We start from the raw sequence: 21,215 nt of genomic DNA on the forward strand, positions 1-21,215 counted from the left end.
CTTGCGCGCCCGAAGACACACTATAGACAGGGCGAACCACTGTTGAGCGCTTATTGTTTCATGATTAACAACCACCACACCCCACCCCACCCCACGCCACCCCGCTTTTTTTGACAAATCGCACCCTGACTACATGCTTTGCTGTACAATTAAATTAGGCTAAGACATTATAATGCTGACTCGTTTTCAGAATAGTGGAAGTCATAATTTTTCTCCCCCCGTTTCTGCGTCCCTGGATGGACACAGCGCCCTTAGCATTTGCCTATATTGCCTATGCCACGGGCCGGCTCTGAATTACATGCCAACTAAAATGTTTCAAGCATTTTTCTATTTTAATTTGGATAATTATGGCCAACAGCACAAAAAAAATCTCATGAGAGAATATTTAATTTTGAGTCTGAGGGGTTTTTTTTTTAATAAAAAGTAAAAATAAATCTGTCTAGTTCAGTACATGTTCAACAAGCATATATGGGCGTACTGATCAGGTGTAATAATCAGACTTTTGACCATATAATGAAGTTAATTAGGCCTGTTATAATGTATTAGCACACAGACTGTAATTTGTCTTAAAGGTGCCCTTCCACCTAAAACGTTTAATACTGGCTCTTTTTGAAATACCATAGTTCACTCCGAGTTGCATATGCATGCGAAAACGTAATTCTACTCCCATTCCCTGTATCAGCTTATGAAAGAAAATAGTCGGAAAAACGAGTAAATCTGAAAAAGCCCTACGAACTTACGTCACTTCGAAAATTAGTATTCATGGCCTCGCCCACCTTGGCTTGCGACCGCCCACGGGAAGAAAGTTCGGATTTAAGCACGAGGAGAGATAGCAGAGCCCATCTCGTCAGTAGCTAATGAAGAGGACCTAACAGCAAGTTGAAAACATGTCTGAACAAGTTCGTGCCTGTGTTATTTGTGGCAGTAAGACATCAATGTTGCATTTCTTGCCCAAGATAGAAGAGCTGAAGAAGAAATGGTTGGAATTTATCTTTGAAACACCACCAGCGAAGTATAATGCAGCGTTAGTACTGTGTTCTGATCATTTCAACCACAGTGACTTTTCAAACTTCGGTGCCTTCAGTAGTGGTTTTGCTTCGAGGTTGTTTTTAATACCTGGATCTGTGCCGTCAAGATGATCGACCACCAGCTCACAAGCTGTACTGTAAGTAAAACAACCTTTTGTTTGAAGGTTTTTGTCACAAAATAGCATGTTCATATTCTCCATGTTAGCATGCATGACATGGTCACAAGCTAGGCAGGGATGAGAGTTTTCTGCTTTTTCTGAGTAAAAAAATAAAAAGTTCGTATTATGCCAAATCCATTGAGAATTTTTTTTTATTAATTTTGGGGGGGTTGGGGTATGTTCCTTCATGCTGTTCAAACTTTATTAACTCCAACGATGTTTACACATTATTTGTAAGTCGCCATCTTTAGTCTCGTTTAAATCTCGTTGAATGTGATGTAAAATTCGTGTTATCTACATTGTTATTCGTCAAAACATCGATGTCGAGACCATAATAGCCAATCAAAACAGTTTTTACAAAAAGACACCAACATCCGCTTGTTCTGACCCACTGGAGGTAGCGTCACAGTGCTGTTAGCCAATCAGAGGTAACACGTTTACATGTCATGAATATTAATGAGTAAGAGCTGAAATCCTGTCGTTCTCCCGCTACCCGCTCCTCCACCAAACTAGAACAGCCTGAAACAGGAGAACCACAGCATTTTTCACCAAAACCGGCTCACAGGGCATTCATTCATTCATACTAGAGACCACCGCACAATTAATGAAAAAACGATGCAATGAGACCTTTAAAAGTAACAATTCTACACTTCCTGATGGCTTCTGTACCTTGTTAGTGCTTTGCATAAGTGACACATTTTATATACACTTACTGTATACTGTATGTTTAAATCAAATTAAAAACCCAAATCCAGAGTTTTGCATCATTTTATTAAAAATAGTCAGTGTGCATAAAATGTACATCACATCAGGGCACTGGATTCTGTACAGTCCACACGCCACAGTCACAGGTCTCCTGATCAAACTGAGGTGTCCAGTGTACGTGTGTTAGTGTCCCTGCTCTGTCTGTAGATGTGGAGGGAGACTGAGGCCTTTCTCCTGAGCGTGGCATCTCCAGTGCTCATCATCCGAGTCATGAGTGAGGTAACGGCAACCCAGACGCTGCTCAAACTGACGCAGGTCACACCACAGTTGGAAGTTCTGTAGGCACACATGCACATGAAAACATATTTACAAATTATATTACTGCATCATTTTCACATTTTCTTTCTTTCGTTCTGATTCAGCCCAAGTTTTGTTTTTTCAGCTTTCTTGTTGGACTTGTTGGAAGTAGAAGATCCTCCACAAGTGGATGTATAACTGTGAATCCTGGCAATATTTTATCCTCTTCAATAGACCCCTTTCACATGACATCACCGCACCGCGAGATTTTGTTAGGCGCCATATTGGAAGACCAAGTACATGCACTCACAATATAAAACAAAGTACGAGCGAGAGTGAAGTGACACGATGGCTGATAATTCTGGTTATGTGAGTACATTACCAGCTGCAGAAAGGGCACAGTATGTGGAGAAACTGGCTGTGATTGATGGGTTTGACGCATATGATAAGACTCGCGGCAAGGGAGAATGGAAACATAAGGAGGACCTGACACCAATTCTGCCATCTGTTTGCTGTTAGGACTTGAACTGTTTTGGCCTCTAGAGGCCGCTGTTATTTCCTTTTCGTGTCATGTTTATTTTGGCCTCTAGAGGCCGCCACTGTTCCTGTGTTTTGTGTTAATTGCCTGTTTAGTCCTGATTATCTTCACCTGTGTCCTTAATTAGTTTGTGTATTTATACCCCTGAGTTCAGTCCTCTTGTCACGGAGTCTTTGTGCTGTTATGTTTATCTCCAGTTTCCTTTGTACTGTGTTCTTTGTTTTGCACTTTGCTTTTATTTTGGAATTAGTAGTGACTGTGTTTTGTGGATCTTCTGAGCTTTTGCATTTTTGCCTTTTTCCTTTTGAATTATACTCTGTTTTTTTTTGTTTTGCCCTGGATTGTATATAGTGTACATAGTATAAATAAACCTTTTGTTACTTTTTCTACTTCTGCCTCACGCCTCTGCATTTGAGTCATCCCCCTAGTGGCCTAGTGGGGGTTTGCTGGATCATCACACCAACGAACCAGGTTCGAATCCCAGCAAAACCCTAACAGTTTGCTACCCAGACATTGTAAACTATTTGTTGTTTACACCCAGTGCCTACACTCAGTGTTCGAACTATGCCGATATTTTCGGGGGGCCCCTTTTTTTCCCTTGGGGGTGTGTGTGCTTGCGCTTGTCTCGGAGCGCGGATCTCCAAACACATGAGAAGCCTATCTTATGCACATATCACGCGGACTCCACACCTCCACACACGCATCGCTTCTGAAGTCATAACTCATCAGGGGAAATCGTGTCCGCATTGGCATGTTCAAAAAACAACCTCGCGTCAATGATACCACACGCAAGGAAAAAGGAAAAAAAAAAAAAGTCAGGCTACTCAACAACCAACCTGGCAGCAGCGAGCAAGCCCCAAACCATCCTAAATTATTATTATTAAATTGTAGAAGTCTGGGAGGCTTGCTCCTCATACAGTTATCAACTTGGGGCCACTTTAGCATGTTTTAAATCTGAATTTCTTGCATTTGCTTACCTGAGTGTCCGCAGATCATGCACAGACTTATCCATTATATCCACAGTTTTTTGCCAAGTCTCACACAGGTTTCTTTGAAGTCTACTGTTGGGCCAATAAATCATAAATAAAACAGCTCAGATTTGTTTAAGTTGTTTGCCACTCCACTTTATTCTCGTGGGTTCACATACCGCTGCCGTTATTATCCCCTTATCACGAGTTTGTTGGTCTTCCAAAATGGCGCAGGGTCTGTTTACTTCCGGTTTCGGGTGACGTCAGTGAAAGGGGTCTATAGTCTTCTCTCTGTCGTTTTGGCTTTTATAAGCACAAAATCAAGCATTGCACGTGGATTGAAAGCACAACACACTGTTTTATAAGTGTGAGGGATTTTAAGGGTTAAAACACTTTACCCTGATTAACTAGAAATCACAATCATCTTGTGCCATGGTACTCATAGTGTGATCCCTGAAGCAGAGCCAGATGATCTGTGATTTGTTTTAATATTAGTATAATTCGGTACAGCTGAGGTCTGTAAATTTTTTTTCTCTTTTTTACAGGATCCAAAAAGTTAAACAACTCCTGATCTTGTGCATCACATAAAAATATGTGCGGATGTATAGGATTTACTATCATCAGCTTGCCTCGCCTCCACCCCCCATACTGAGACCAGGATTAAAAGGTGATTTTACCTGGAGCCAGGGGTGTCCCATAGCTTTCCCCACACTGAACCTGCGGCGCACCACCACCTGCAGCAGGTTATTAATCAAACTCACCGCTGTGAGAAAAAAGCAGAGAAAATCAGTCATCAGTAAAAGTCAAGTTGATTAATCACAGATTCATCAAAGTTTTCAGCATCAATTTAATCAAGCCAGATGTACATTCAGGTTTCTAGAACAGTCTGTGTTTTATGTCTCACCCTCGAGAGAAATGAGGGCCCACAGATGACGTGGGTACATGAAGGCAGCGTTAGTGATCTGCTGGTGAATGTCTTCATCCTCGTTGAAGGGAAACGTGCCGCTCAGGCTGACATACAGGATCACCCCTGCAGCCCACATGTCCAGGGAGCGGTTATAGCCATGGCTGCTGATCACCTCGGGGGCAAGATACGCCGGCATACCCACCACCGAGCGCCGGAAAGACTTCTCACCGATGAGCCGCGCAAAACCAAAGTCACACAGTTTCACCTGAAACACAGACAGTGTGGATATGTTTCAGCTTGTACTGCAAATGTCTGGGGCTTATTTAAATGTAGCTATTGATACACTCACTGTGCAAATCATCCTATATCATATAGTAGTACAATAGTAAAAAAGAAAACATCATTTAAATAGACAGGTTCAAAATCCTGTTCCTTGATGACTTCATCCAGTCTACAATCCTACTCTATTACAACTCATAAAACGTTTGAGCCAATAAATCTGCGCTAATACAAGTAAACCGTACAGGGAGATTAGGAGCATGGACAGAATCTGATCTCTGCTCGGACATGTTTGGGGAAAGCAGGCACTGGACAAAGCAAGTCAAGAGACACACCTGAGGAAAAGGATCTGGTGAGGCAAGCAGCACGTTCTCAGGTTTAAGGTCACAGTGAGCGATGTGTCTCATGTGCAGGTAGCGCAGAGCCTCCAAAATCTACAGAAACGCCCAGACACACCCAGATAAACATCTGACATCCAATAGCAAACAAGCATCGTCATGGTGTGGCAAAATATGTAAGGAATAGAACACCTGAGGGTGCGCAGTTACAGGAAAACAAGTACCATACAGTGTCTTGCAAAAGTATTCTCCCTTGGTGTTTGGCCTGTTTTGTCACATTACAAGATGGAATTAAAATGGATTTTATGGAGGGTTAGCACCATTTGATTTACACAACATGCCTACAACTTTAAAAGTGAAAATTGTTGTTTTATTGTGACAAACAATAAAGATGAAAAAACAAAACTGGAGCGTGCATAGGTATTCACCCCCTTTTATACGGTATGAAACCCCTAAATAAGAGCTGTAAAGTTCTTGAATTAAACACTAAGACAAAGGAAATTCTGTAAATGAATATTTCTTTACTTCACTCTCTCGAACACATTACAGATTATGTTATCCGCCTTCTGGCTTCTTCCTCTCTCGCTCCTTCCGCTTCCCACCTTTCTAGCTTACCCCCAAACAGTAAACCTAGCGCCCCCTTGTGGACTGAATTAAACAATGAACAGGTCATTGTGAATCATGAACATTACAACACTTCCTTTTTTTTAAGTTTAAATTGTGAAATGAAATTATCCACATTATTCAAAGTCAGCGAGATATGATGGGGGCCCTCTGTTCATCCTGACTGGGTATCTGCGTCCAGGTGACTGTGACCCTGGAGGGTCAGGGGGTAAGGGCTCTGGAGTTTGTTCAGGAAGGATTTCAGTCCAGTCCATGACGTCTTGTTGACCACTCATGGCTCTTGGATCACGTGACTGGGTAGAGAGATTTCCATTTGCTGTTATGGGTTTGAAGTGGGATGAGTTTCTGGTGATGACATGATTGTTGTTTTTGGCTGTCACCATAGAACCTTTTATGGCAACGATTTTGTATGGGTGGGGGTTGTAGGCAGGGCATAGCTTCCCATCTTTCTTTTGACGACACAGGACGAAGTCACTCACCCTCAATGTCGATGGAGTAACATGGCACATCCTGTCCGCATGTCGTTTCATCCGTTTCTTTGCCAGGGCATCTGCCTGTTGTATTGGTACAGCAGTTGGACACCAGTGGCCAGTGAAGGCCTTTCTGTGTGGAGTTTGCATGTTCTCCCAATGTCAGCGTGGGTTTCCTCCGGGTGCTCCGGTTTCCCCCACAGTTCAAAGACATGCAGTTAGGTTAACATGGGGTGGCCTTGGGCTGAATTGCCCTTGAGCAAGATACTTAACCCCTGACTGCTCCCCGGGTGCTGTAGTGTGGCTGCCCACTGCTCTGGGTGTGTGCGCACGCGTGTTCACTGCTTCAGATGGGTTAAATGCAGAGGATGAATCTCACTGTGCTTGAAGTGTGCATGTGACAAATAAAGGTTTCTTCTTTCTGCTGCTTCTTCTTCTTGAAAGAGAAGGCCACCCGCCAAAGTTCACAGACCAGACAAAGAGGGCATTTGATGCAACAAAGACACCAAAGATAACACTGAAGGAGCTGCAAAGACCCACAGTGGAGATGGGAGTATCTGTCCATAGAACCACTTTAAGCCATACACTCCACAGAATGGGGCTTTATAGAAACGGGGCCAGAAAAAAGCCATTGCTTAAGAAAACACATTTGGAGTTTGCCTAACAACATGCGGCAGACTCCCCAAACACATGGAAGAAGATTATCTGGTCAGATGAGACTAAACTTGATCGTTTTGGCCATCATGGGAAATGCCATGTGTGGCACAAACCCAACACCCTGAGAATACCATTCCCACAGTGAAGCATGGTGGTGGCAGCATCATGCTGTGGGGATATTTTTCATCTGCAGGGACAGGAAAGCTGGTCAGGACTGAAGGAAAGGTGAATGGCACTAAATACAGGGCAATTCTGAAGGAAAACCTGTTTGAGTCAGCCAGAGGTTTGAGACTTGACGAAGGTTCACGTTCCAGCAGGACAGTGACCCTAAACATACCGCTAAAGCTACATTGGAGTGGTTTAAAGGGAAACATTTAAATGTCTTGGAATGGCTATGTCAAAGCCCAGACCTCAATCCAACTGAGAATCTGTGGTCAGACTTGAAGATTGCTGTTCACCAGCGGAACCCATCCAACTTGAAGGAGTTGGAGCAGTTTTGCCTTGAGGAATGGGCAAAAATTCCAGTGGCTAGATGTGCTAAGCTAATAGAGACATACCCCAAGAGACTTGCAGCTGTAATTGCAGCAAAAGGTGGCTCTACAAAGTACTGACTTTGGGGGAGTGGGGTGAATACATATGCACACTCCAGATTTCCGGGGGGGGCATCTTAATGATCTTTTGTGTCACAATTTTAAAAAAATACAAAAAAAGCCTTTAAAGTTGTAGGCATGTTTTAGTAAATGAAATGGTACTAACCTCCCCAAAAATCCATTTTAATTCCAGCTTCTAATGTGACAGAACAGGACAAACACCAAGGGGGATGAATACTTTTGCAAGACACTGTATCTTATCCTTTCTAAATTAAGACCAGGAACATCCATAGTGCTACAGATTCCAGTGTTTTCCTGGTTTAATACTTAAATAACAAGAGCTTGAGAATCGGTATCTGAGTGGTGGTGTGGAGTAAACAGAATAAAAAAGTTTCCATTTCAGACTGATAATTAAAAAAAATAATAATAATAATTATAATAATAATAAAACATCTGATTATAATATAGCACAGATTTCCATGGCTACCTGCATAACAAGGAAGCGTGTGGTGCGTTCAGGAAGACGTCCGTTCTCGTTGGACAGAATCATCTCCAGCATGTCGCTATGGAGCTTCTCCATGATGACAAAAGTCCGCTCAGGTGTCTCAAACATGCCTTCGAGTACAATGACTCCAGGATGGGACAGACTCTGGACACACAAACATACAGCATTAACAAGGCAATATAGCAATCATTTTCTGAAACTAATTCCACTATAAAGAACACACTCATTCAACAGACCTGCAGTATTGCCACCTCATTTTTGCTCTGTCTCTCCTGCTTGGCCGGGAAGCGAGTTTTATCAATGACCTTAATGGCTACTGGTCGTCCCGTCTGCCTGTGAGTACCTGCACACAAACCCAACTCTCTGTACATGGCCAGCTCTTAATGGACTAACAGTGTAGATTACTTATCACTCTGAATGAACACCTTACCTCCGTACACCACTCCAAACTGACCTGATCCCAACACTTCATCAGAGAAAACCTGATACAGCAAACTAATATCCTGAGAAACACCCATGACAGTGTTAGCCCACACAGAATACAGGCATTTCCTGCAACAGCTGTATGAGAATAAATACTCACCTGGATTTCTTCACTGATGGCTCGATCATCTAGATAAATAACAAACAGCAAAACTTTATTCTCAAGCAATTTTTTTTCTGTTCTCACTCATTACACTCACCAATTCTTACATTTCAGTGATTAATGCACACTGTGCTTTCCTCTATAAATATGGATCAAAAAGATTTATATTAAAAAAAAAAACTCATACAGGAGACATAGTGGGCCTAAAGTGTGAAAGTGGACTTATAGATTATCATTTAATTCTAATCTGATTTGCGTATTTAGTAGTTTTCAATACTTTTGCATCATTTCATTTACAGAACATGCCTACAACTTTGAAGATGTGATTTTTTTTTAATTGTGAAGCAAACAACAAATTGCCAGATTTGACCTAGACACAGAAACGCTGTGTCCAGGTCCACTGCCGCTGTTTCCCAAATGCAGGAAAGTCCAATCTTGGACACCGCCACTCTCAACCAGTCAGAAAGAACAAAACAACAATCTCTTTCTTCCGGTCAAATCTGGCAGGCGTTTAAACTGTTGAAGATGGGGGGGGGGGGGGGGGGGTCAGAGATGACACCATTTGGAGACACACCATTTGAAAGTTGGGAGCACTTCAAAGGGGGTTTTAGTGTGTGGTGCAAAACAAATGGTCACCTTTTTACTGTGAAGAATTCCAGAACCGTTGAAAAAGCTAATAAGAACATCAGGCCTGGACAGCCACTGTACGATGCCAAGTTTACGTACTCCTACATGCGCTTTGAGTGCAAACACCTTGGATAACCTTGACTTAGGCCCTGTCCACACGGCAACGGATTCAGGTGACTCCGATACAATTGCTTATAGTTTAGACCTGGCGTCCACACGGCACCGGCGTTTTGGGTGCCCAAAACGCAATCTTTTTGAGAACGGGTTCCAGAGTGGAAAGATCTGGCAACGTTGCCGTTGTGAAGTCATCTGGATGAGTAGAACGGATTTGTTTACGATGACGTCACAACCACATGACTGTGAGTGCTTCACACCGGGTAGAAGTGTAACGAACTCGATGCGAGTTGTCAACAAATCCTATAACTTGGTTCATGAAACGCGCTTACAAAATATTTTCACTGTGAATATTTATTGTGTAATGGTGCAAAGTGAGAGAGAGAGAGAAAATAGCCCTTAGGGCAGAGTCAATCCCGCCAGCAAAAATAGGGAAAAAAAGGAGCGATCTCACCTCTTCAGATGTTGGTTTACAGGAAGTCCTACAATACATTCCTCAAAAAGGGCGTAGAAGAGCAAATTAATCCATCAACGTGTAGCATTCAATTTATTCCGGACCATTAAAGACGCCGCCTTCCGCGTAGAATCATACGTCATCCTCGCCGCCATATTGGATAGGTCAAAGCGGAGAATAAAGATTAGCTGCGTTTAACTGTACCGTCCAAACGAGATCACATGGGATTACCTTTCACAGGTGAGACTGGAAAAATACTTTTCATTGTATTTGGTCATTATAATGTAATTTTACGAACAGATTTTCCTGACTTTGTGGCTAATATGAAGTCTCGCGCATAATAGTTTATGCGCATGCGTCCTTACTTCTATTCTTCTGGTGTCTCCGAAGGGACCGTCTTACAGCGCCCCTAGAGGTGTGGCATGTGTATTGCATCGTTTTCAGCAAGCGTTGCGTTGCCATATGGACCTGATATTTTACTGATCGTTGCCCATTTGGATGCAATATATTTTTAAATAACATCTCGTTGCCGTTGTCGTGTGGATGTAGCCTTAGTTGATATACACTAAGGCCGGTAACATACAGGGCCCTTGGCCATTTTTTATTGATATTAATGTAAGATCAGTACATGAATAAATATATACATGTGTCAAAATTATGGCTCTCTTCAAGTATGGACATGGAAGGATTTTTCTTTTAGTTTACATGAATGTGCATACACAAATAGACCGTCATACTTGAATAAAGTACATAAGCACGTGTATGCACACATCAGTGCAGAAATTTAGTGCCACGGCACAACTTGACACGTATTGGTGTCCTGCAGATGTTCTATATATGGAAAATGTAATAATTTTTTTTTTCTATGTGCTATATACCGGCATATTTTACAACAAGTTGTAGTTTCCTAATTAACCATTTTTTTGAGGAGAAAGCGTGCCCAGTACCCGCAAGTAAGAACATTATTTTAGGGAAACAGCGGCGGTGCCCACAAGTAAGATATTTATTTTAGGGAAACAGCGCCGGTGGCCGCAAGCAAGATATTTAATTTAGGGAAACAGCGGCGGTGTCCTTAGCCTCAGCCAAACAGAAAACTTCAGCGTGCATAACTATTCACCCCCCTAATGTCAGTACTTTGTAGAGCCACTTTTGCTGCAATTATAGCTGCAAGTCATTTGGATAAGTCTCTATGAGCTTGCCACATCTAGCCACTGGGATTTTTGTCCATTCCTCAAGGCAAAACTGCTCCAGCTCCTTCAAGTTGGATGGGCTCCACTGGTAAACAGCAATCTTCAAGTCTGACCACAGATTCTCAGTTGGATTGAGGTCTGGGCTTTGACTAGGCCATTCCAACACATTTAAATGTTTCTCTTTAAACCACTCCAGTGTAGCCTTAGCAGTATGTTTAGGGTCATTGTCCTGCCGGAACGTGAGCCTTCGTCCAAGTCTCAAACCTCTGGCCAACTCAAACAGGTTTTCCTCCAGAATTGCCCTGTATTTAGTGCCATCCATGTTTCCTTCAGACCTGACCAGCTTTCCTGTCCCTGCAGATGAAAAATATCCTCACGGCATGATGCTGCCACCACCATGCTTCACTGTAGGAATGGTGTTCTCAGGGTGTTGGGTTTGCGCCACACATGGCATTTCCCATGATGGCCAAAATGATCAAGTTTAGTCTCATCTGAGCAGAGAATCTTCTTCCATGTGTTTGGGGAGTCTGCCACATGCTGTTGGGCAAACTCCAAACGTGTTTTCTTAAGCAATGACTTTTTTCTAGCCACTCTTCCATGAAGCCCCATTCTGTGGAATGTACGACTTATTGGGATTCTATGGATAGATATTCCAGTCTCTGCTGTGGAACTCTGCAGCTCCTTCAGGGTTACCTTTGGTCTCTGTGCTGCCTCTCTGATTAATGCCCTCTTTGCCTGGTCCATGAGTTGTGGTGGGCGGCCCTCTCTTGGCAGGTTTGTTGTGGTACCATGTTCTTTCCATTTGATGATGATGGATTTGATGGTGCTCCGGGGTATCATTAAAGATTTGGATTTTTTTTTTAAAGAACCCAACCCTGACTTGTACTTCTCAACAACTTTGTCCCTGACTTGTTGGGAGAGCTCCTTAGTCTTCATGGTGTTATTTGGTTAGTGGTGCCTCTTGCTTAGTGGTGTTGCAGCCTCTGGGGCCTTTCAGAACAGGTGTATTATATACAACCCCGATTCCAAAAAAGATGGGACAAAGTACAAATTGTAAATAAAAAGGGAATGCAATAATTTACAAATCTCAAAAACTGATATTGTATTCACAATAGAACATAGACAACATATCAAATGTCGAAAGTGAGACATTTTGAAATTTCATGCCAAATATTGGCTCATTTGAAATTTCATGACACCAACACATCTCAAAAAAGTTGGGACAGGGGCAATAAGAGGCTGGAAAAGTTAAAGGTACAAAAAAGAAACAGCTGGAGGACCAAATTGCAACTCATTAGGTCAATTGGCAATAGGTCATTAACATGACTGGGTATAAAAAAAGCATCTTGGAGTGGCAGCGGCTCTCAGAAGTAAAGATGGGAAGAGGATCACCAATCCCCCTAATTCTGCGCCGACAAATAGTGGAGCAATATCAGAAAGGAGTTCGACAGTGTAAAATTGCAAAGAGTTTTAACATATCATCTACAGTGCATAATATCATCAAAAGATTCAGAGAATCTGGAAGAATCTCTGTGCGTAAGGGTCAAGGCCGGAAAACCATACTGGGTGCCCGTGATCTTCGGGCCCTTAGACGGCACTGCATCACATACAGGCATGCTTCTGTATTGGAAATCACAAAATGGGCTCATGAATATTTCCAGAGAACATTATCTGTGAACACAATTCACCGCGCCATCCACCGTTGCCAGCTAAAACTCTATAGTTCAAAGAAGCAGCCGTATCTAAACATGATCCAGAAGTGCAGACGTCTTCTCTGGGCCAAGGCTCATTTAAAATGGACTGTAGCAAAGTGGAAAACTGTTCTGTGGTCAGACGAATCAAAATTTGAAGTTCTTTATGGAAATCAGGGACGCCGTGTCATTCGGACTAAAGAGGAGAAGGACGACCCAAGTTGTTATCAGCGCTCAGTTCAGAAGCCTGCATCTCTGATGGTATGGGGTTGCATTAGTGCGTGTGGCATGGGCAGCTTACACATCTGGAAAGACACCATCAATGCTGAAAGGTATATCCAGGTTCTAGAGCAATATATGCTCCCATCCAGACGACGTCTCTTTCAGGGAAGACCTTGCATTTTCCAACATGACAATGCCAAACCACATACTGCATCAATTACAGCATCATGGCTGCGTAGAAGAAGGGTCCGGGTACTGAACTGGCCAGCCTGCAGTCCAGATCTTTCACCCATAGAAAACATTTGGCGCATCATAAAACGGAAGATACGACAAAAAAGACCCAAGACAGTTGAGCAACTCGAATCCTACATTAGACAAGAATGGGTTAACATTCCTATCCCTAAACTTGAGCAACTTGTCTCCTCAGTCCCCAGACGTTTACAGACTGTTGTAAAGAGAAAAGGGGATGTCTCACAGTGGGAAACATGGCCTTGTCCCAACTTTTTTGAGATGTGTTGTCATGAAATTTAAAATCACCTAATTTTTCTCTTTAAATTATACATTTTCTCAGTTTAAACATTTGATGTGTCATTTATGTTCTATTCTGAATAAAATATGGAATTTTGAAACTTCCACATCATTGCATTCCGTTTTTATTAACAATTTGTACTTTGTCCCAACTTTTTTGGAATCGGGGTTGAACCGACAGAACATGTGACACTTGATCTGTTGGTATATAATACACAGGTGGACTTTATTTCACTAATTATGTGACTTATTAAAGTAATTGGTTGCACCAGAACTTTTTAGGGGCTTCATAGCAAATGGGGTGAATATATATGTACACGCCAGTTTTCAATTTTTTATTTGTTTTTTTTCTTCATTTCACTTCACCAACTTAGACTATTTTGTGTAGAACCATTACATAAAATTCAATTAAAAAAAAAAACACATTTAAAATTACAGGTTGTAATGTAACAAAATGGGTAAAAAGCCGGGGGGGCGGGAGTGAATAATTTTGCAAGGCACTGTAATAAGTAAGGAATGAAACACTTTGGGGCATGCTGTAATAGGAAAATAATCAATGACAGGCTGGTGTAACTGTTACAGCTCTGAATTTGACCCACACCCCAAACAACAGCACTTACCTCTTCTACCACAAAAATGTTTCAACAATTACATTTTTAATTATTAAAGAATGGCACGTCATGCTTTTTAACTGTTACTCTAGTTAGAAACAAGTTACTTCCTGCTAGCACTTGTATTGTAGGTGTTATAGTCACTCCTTCACCAGCCTCTCTTTTTTCAGCTTGTGCAAGAGAAACCACAAAGTGTAACATCCTCTGGCTTGTAGACTTGTTGGAACATTTGCTGACCATTACAAAGCTCTGACACAAACCCTAACCCTTACAGAAAATTTCACGTTTTTCTTTGATAACTAACAAAGTCTTAGGTTTTGTAGAGTATCCACCATACAAGTCTCTGTGAAAGAGCCGTTACTATAATAATACTAGTGTAACAGAATGATTGCATTAAATATAAAGATATTGCACTTGAATTACAGCCAGAGCTGCTGTTATGGAAAAGTAAGCAACACCCTTATGACCAGTCAGATTTAGAAATTTAACGGTACTGTCGTCCAAGAGTATTTTTTTTTTAATTTACTTGCTTGCGCCATTAAACCTTGCAGCACCCGTGCAGAACTAAAGAAGCAAACATGTCTTGGTTGCTTGACTGCATTTGGATTAAAGTGGAAAGTGCTGTCATTGTTATTTTTTGTAAAGGTTTTAATTTCGGGTGTAATATTATGGGACATTTTGGAATACCTGGAATAAGTTCGTATAAACAATTTGTGTGTGTGTGTGTGTGTGTGTGTGTGTGTGTGTGTGAGAGACCTGCAGGCCCTGCTGTGCTGAGGCCAATGCTCTGTAAAGGCATGAGCGCGAGTCTGACGGCCGACTCCCAGGCTGCTCCTTCTGTATTTGTGAACACACAGTAGACCACAGAACTCGTCAGCAGCTCAAATGAATGACCAGCGTCATCCGACTGCACAGTAACAGTGAGCTGAGATGAACCTCGAACCTGCAGCACTTCAGACAGAGGCAGCTCCTGTACAGCAAGGAGGAAGGATTAGGAACAATGTGTGACAGCTTATGAGAGCCAAACACAGAACATTTACATTTTTAAAGATGCCATATGAGATAAACAACAAATTATGTTATATATATATATATATATATATATATATATATATATATATATATATATATATATATATATAAATAAAAGTAAATAAAGTGGACATACTAAAAAGGATATGTTAGATTTTTGCGAAGTGAGGAAGAGAACACCTGGGTGGGGGGGCATGATGTTATAGGAAAATTATCGAAGGCGGAGTGGTGTGTGGGAGAGTTACTGTTAAAACCCACAAAATGATCATTCTGCATTATACACCAGTTAGTTCCATTTGACTAATTTGACTGGTCACGCAGTTTACCAAGAGTGCCCATATTTCCGATAAATGCACTGGGACATTTCACTGTGTTGACCACTCTGCTTGTCTGTGTCCACCACGTAAATTACACTTCCTATTTTGAAACCATTACTGCAGTGGTGTTCGTGACATCAACAACAAACATGGCAAAAATGACACTTTTCAGGAATATAACTTTTGGCTTAAAATATGAAAGCTCATCAGATGAAGATGAAAAAGAATACAGGATGCCGATTTTACCTGAAGTACTTTTAACGGGAATGTACGAATCAATCAATGTGAGCTAGCTAGCCAGTTACCTGATGTGCTATAAAGTGAGTGTGGTTTCTTTGGGATCAAAAAGAAACACAGTGTTTGGCCATACTGGCGTTGAGTAGTACATATATCCGATATATTCCATTCAGCTAGCATGAAATTGAATAAGTCGAAGATGAGTTCAATATTATGCTAGCTGAATGAAATATATCTGATATACCATGAAAAAAGCCAGCCAATATTATTAAGTCGTCCCGGGTATGATTTTAAACTGCAACCAGTTGAGAGTCTCAGGTCCAGGAGGACTTGAGCATTGGGGGAAGTGGAGTTACCCCTTAATCACCATTGCCCCTAGGTCCGCTCTGACCCGGAGTGGCTTCCAGCTATGGGTTAAATAGTACATCACCAATAAGGCGCTGGCAGCAGGGCACTTTTCGGTGCAGTGTGGCAGATGAACCCAACAGGGTCAATGGTACACCACTAGATGGCATGCAGAAGTGCCACTGAAATGGCCAACGGATGGCATCACTCGGCAAGTCGGTTGTCACTGTGGGGCAACTTCTATACCCGTCAGGTCTGTGGCACTTTTGTGCACCAATTGGCATCAGGTCTGGAGGTCCAGAGACAACACGATGGAGGCATGACATTGTTTGTCTGACCTTACCGTGCAACTCTCTTTTTCAGTTTTTCGATGTCTGTTGGTATGTTTTTCTCTTGTAAATCTACAAGAAAAACATTTAATGAAGTTTTGGGAGTCTTTTGGGTGTTCAATGCATCTTTGTCTTTCCCAGCGAACAAAGAAATGCTTCTGTGCATGCGCAGCAGAAACCTCTCACTGAATATTTGTATCAGCTCCAATGTGTGACATGTTGTCTTGACAACCATGCAATATAAACCATATTCAACGCTCATTCTCCATTGGGTAGAGTGACGTAATGCACATAGGATAAACGATATGCTAGCAATACTGCATGCTATCAAACCAAATGAATGAAACCTGCTAGAAGGGAATAGAACATTTTTATTCCATCGAAAAAGTGCCCTGTATGTATAATAATCAATATTAATGTCTTGCTTATAGAACCGTTGTATAAAAGTAATATTGCACTCGTAATTGTGTGGTTATACTGAATAATCAGCACAGCTGTAATTACCTATTGCACTTGGCCCGCAGGCTGGTACCTACACAGAACCAGTAGATATTCATTATAATCACACTCTTGCTTGTATGATACTGCTTAAATAACGCATCCTGAAGTGTTTCATTCCTCTAATATCACATCTGCTATTATGGAAAATTAATCAGCACCTTCTGACCAATCAGATTTGAGAACTGAATAGTGCTGTAGTATAAGGTACAATAACGTTCTGGGAGGTTGTGTGATTCACAGGGAATACAAAGCACCTTGTAGTACTTGTTGCTGTTCTCGTTCTGGTACAGTGTGATGCTTTTCCCATCTAGAACCCAGTAGTGCCTTTTTCTCTGCAAGACAAACCGAACTGATGTTCATTATCTAACATTTACAAATCTACACAATTTTCCCCTGACAACAAATGTCAGTGTGTTCTTCTGGTGTGTGTATTAGTGTTCACTCACCAGTGTATCTACATTGGTATGGTGCAACAGCCAGCCTTTCTTCAATATTCCACTGGATCTCCTCTTAGTTTGTTTAACTGACTGCACCACCCTCATCAAGGGGATATTACTGCTGAAACATGGACTGAAAGACAGACAGGGACAGAGAGAAGAGATGGATGGCTGGCGAGTGTAGTGTTTATGCAGGATACATGATGTACTGTATAAACACTAAATGTAATATTAGTACAGACTATAATACTGTACTATAGTCCATGATGTGTGGTTACCCAATTGGTGGTTGTTCGGCAGAGTCCTCAACATGAGGTCGCGCTTTAAAGGGATATTCTTCATAAATAGCGTTGACTGTTACCACAGCAATGTCCTCCTCAGATTCAGGCTTCTGGTTTGAGTTGCTCTCTGTGCAAGATGGGTGGGAGAAAGCATGTGGTTTGTCACTTCTTGTGTTAACTGGAAGTGTGTGTGGGTTCTGACTCTTCAAAAAAAAAAAAATTAATTTTGGTTACAATAAATTGCCCCTAGGAGTGAATGTGTGTGTGATGGGTCTTAATTCCTTTCCAGGGGGTATTCCTGCCTCGGTAGACTCTAGATCTATTGTGGCCCTGACCAGGATAAACCACTTACTGAAGATGAACGAATAATGAGTCACAACATCTGTATTTTCTCCATTTCCTGTTTTGTAGACGAAAATTTAACTGATTGGTTTGTACGTGTGGTAGAAATGCAACAATACATTGCAATCCAAAAACATGATGTGCAATATCAGTGATCTATTAATTAGTGTGAGTGCACAAGCTGTCACTTATTGTTCATGTTCCGGGTGGAGCTGTTTAGCCCAGGAAGCTGTATTTGTTATGCTACAGATGCTCAGTGCTGTGTTTATACTCAGCATGTACCTCCATCAGAGGTTTAGCACGGTATGTTATAAAGCTTTACTGTCTGTCATCCTGATATGTCATTCATTCGCAATGTAAAGTTTGTGCTTGCTGTTTATTGATTGTGTTTTGTTTGTGTTCAGTGCATTGGTTGAACTGTAGTTAAGCACTAGACTTTGAGCACAGAGGCTAACGGTGCATGTTTAGCGAACTTGTAGAGGTCTGCACCCTTGGTTTAGTTGAGCAAGGTATGTAAAGTTCAGAAAATAGTCTGTAAAAATGACTCTGCAAAATTGTATATTTGTTTACAACCATCCATCCATCATGTGTAACCGCTTATCCTGTGCAGGGTCGCGTGCAAGCTGGAGCCTATCCCAGCTGACTATGGGTGAGAGGCGGGGTACACCCTGGACAAGTCCCCAGGTCATCACAGGGCTCACACATAGACACAGACAACCATTCACACTCACATTCACACCTACGGTCAATTTAGAGAGTCACCAGTTATCCTAACTGCATGTCTTTGGACTGTGGGGGAAACCGGAGCACCCGGAGGAAACCCACGCGGATATGGGGAGAACATGCAAACTCCGCACAGAAAGACCCTCGCCGGCCGCTGGGCTCAAACCCAGGACTTTCTTGCTGTGAGGTGACCATGTTTACAACCATGTTACGCTAATTTTGTTTTCTTTAATTTTATTACTTTTGTTTTCTTTAGTTTTCATGGTGCTCGGTGTATGATGTCTGGTGTTCGAAGCTATACTCGTGTTCAAGAGGAATAAAACGCATCTGCACCTGTCATAGACTCTTTCCTGTTGTTCTTAATTCCAAGGACTGCTACACAGTGTTAGTAAATAATCCCACATTATTTTTTAAAAAGCAAATTAAAAATAAGCGCTGGATAAAAACCCATCTCTTATGTAAACAAAGATACAAATTTTGTTGTCTGGTGGTCAAGTGTTTATATGTTGCCTTGCACTTACGATCCAGTTCCCTGTGGTGGTGCACGCATGTTGTTCACCAAAGTCATCAAAAATCTGGTGACTTGTCTAGGGTGTACCCTGCCTCTCACCCATGGTCAGCTGGGATAGGCTCCAGCTTGCCCGCGACCCTGCACTGGATAAGCGGTTACGGATGATGGATGGTTGTAAACAAATACACAATTAGTTGATGCATTACCGCAGGGGTGGGCAATTATTTTTTCCATGGGGCCACATGAGAAACAGAAAATTTTGTGGAGGGCCGGACCAAAAGGCTGAACTAAATTCTGCATAATATAAATTGTATTTCTTTATATAAAGCAATAAATAACATTGTTTTTACAAGCTGCTAAGACTGGTAAGAGTATGGAAAAAATGAGGTTGCCTTACAAAAAAATGCCATTTATTCAATCAAATTTCCCAAAACAATGGTTAACAGAATGTGAACGTTTGTACCATTTTTTTTTCAGTCACATTCACCCCAAAACACAATAAAGACATCACAATATTGTCTTTCTACTCCAAATATCAAGCAAGATACATCATATTATAATAATGATGCCCACATTTGTAGTCTAATCACCTCATTTGGTGTTTTTCAGTTTTTTATTTGTTCAGTGAGAGAAATCTAGTCTCTGTTGGTCTTTAACGAGTGCATCAGAGTCAGGCTGAATGTCTGAGGTGGAGATGCGAAGCACAGCTGGCAGATGATCATCAGTCGATTCGGTGTAGGAATCAGATCTACAGATCGGCTCGGGCTCCGGCGCCTGCTGGTGACGTCACACTATGTGATTGGCTGGACCGTTTGAAGGATGACGTACAAGTTTGTGGTTGGTCTGGACAAATTACGGAAGTAGTTATCGCGGGATTAGGTTTCGTGGGATTTCATGTCATGTTCATGTCGCGCGCATTGCGTTTTTGTTGAACACAACTTCAAAATAAAAGCAATGCACATTCAGTCCATGCATGAGGTAAAATTAGAAAATACATTTATTTTGTAATTTCTAATTAACCTTACGCGGGCCGGTCAGAATGAACCAAAGGGCCGGATGCGGCCCGCGGGCTGTAAAATGCCCAGGTCTGCATTACCGTATTCTCTTCAGTATGGAGCTCTGCTTCACACACAGAAGCTCCGCTAAAATACACTGCCCGGCAAAAAATAAAAAAAAATTGCACATACTAATATTTAGTTGAACTGCCTTTAGCACTAATTACAGCCCATATTTGCTGTGGCACTGTTTCAGCAACCTTATGTAATGTCACAACATTTATTTGTGTTCAGAGTTGCATTAATTTTTCGCCAAGATCTTGTACTGATGAAGGGAGAATCGAACCACCCTGTAAAGTGTTCTCCAGTACATCCCGAAGACTTTCAATGGGGACCTGTCAGGACCCTGTGATGGCCAATTCATGTGTGAAAATGATTCCTCATGCTTTCTGAACCACTCTTTCACAATCTGAACCTTAATTTTATGCCCGTGCCATCAGGGAAGAAATAATCCATTGATATGATAATAACCTGGTCATTCAGTTCATCAGCTGACTTCATTTTATTGCCCCATAACGTTGCTGAGCCTCGACCTGACCAACTGAATCAACCCCAGATCATAACACTGTCTCTAGAGCGGCGGTTCCCAAAGTGTGGTGCGCGCACCCCCGGGGGTGCGCGAGCTGCCACTAGGGGGTGCGCAAGATAAAAAATGTAATGGCGATTTTTAACTCTTCTACGCCGTAACGGTTCTGCAGTAGTTTGTGGTTTCATTCATTCATTCATTTGCGATGCTCAACTGGTTGAAATCGGCGAAACTAAATGCGCCACCACAAATCAGGGATGAAGGAGGAGAAACCCCAACAGATAGGGAGGAATCCACCCACCCACCGTCTGTCTGTCTGTCTGTCTGTCTCTCTCTCTCTCTGTCTCTCTCGCTGCAGACTGAGCCGCCAGCGCTGCACTTCACAATCAGATGGATCCTCTTCTTTATCTGTTCCTGATATGCTCCTTAAATTGTTGTATCTCTTTAAAATACATATGTTCATAATTATCATTGCTATTTTTACTGTTATTA

The 21,215-nt window shown here is 41.9% G+C and overlaps 1 protein-coding gene across 1 annotated transcript; it reads right to left on the reverse strand.

The window, feature by feature from the left end:
• Positions 1–1,936: 1,936 nt before the first annotated feature.
• Positions 1,937–17,416, reverse strand: LOC132900913 (serine/threonine-protein kinase D3-like). Its single transcript, XM_060943322.1, has 11 exons — positions 17,295–17,416; positions 17,103–17,180; positions 14,844–15,057; positions 8,648–8,676; positions 8,495–8,567; positions 8,301–8,407; positions 8,047–8,208; positions 5,216–5,314; positions 4,599–4,866; positions 4,372–4,457; positions 1,937–2,227 (listed from the first exon to the last, which is right to left on the reverse strand). The coding sequence occupies exons 1-11, from the start codon at positions 17,388–17,390 to the stop codon at positions 2,075–2,077; spliced, it is 1,365 nt and encodes a 454-aa protein (XP_060799305.1). The 5' UTR covers positions 17,391–17,416; the 3' UTR covers positions 1,937–2,074.
• Between the last annotated feature and the right edge of the window lie 3,799 nt (positions 17,417–21,215).

Source organism: Neoarius graeffei, chromosome 1 (genome assembly GCF_027579695.1).
Source record: "Neoarius graeffei isolate fNeoGra1 chromosome 1, fNeoGra1.pri, whole genome shotgun sequence".
Lineage (NCBI taxonomy): Eukaryota > Metazoa > Chordata > Actinopteri > Siluriformes > Ariidae > Neoarius > Neoarius graeffei.

Excerpts from the sequence above, each read along its gene's own strand:
- LOC132900913 (XM_060943322.1), bottom strand. The coding sequence starts at position 17,390 with ATGAGGGTGGTGCAGTCAGTTAAACAAACTAAGAGGAGATCCAGTGGA. Across the intron at positions 8,677-14,843 it reads CAGCACAGCAGGGCCTGCAG|ATGATCGAGCCATCAGTGAA; the intron begins GTCTCTCACACA and ends TTATTTATCTAG. Across the intron at positions 8,568-8,647 it reads CCATCAGTGAAGAAATCCAG|GATATTAGTTTGCTGTATCA; the intron begins GTGAGTATTTAT and ends GGTGTTTCTCAG.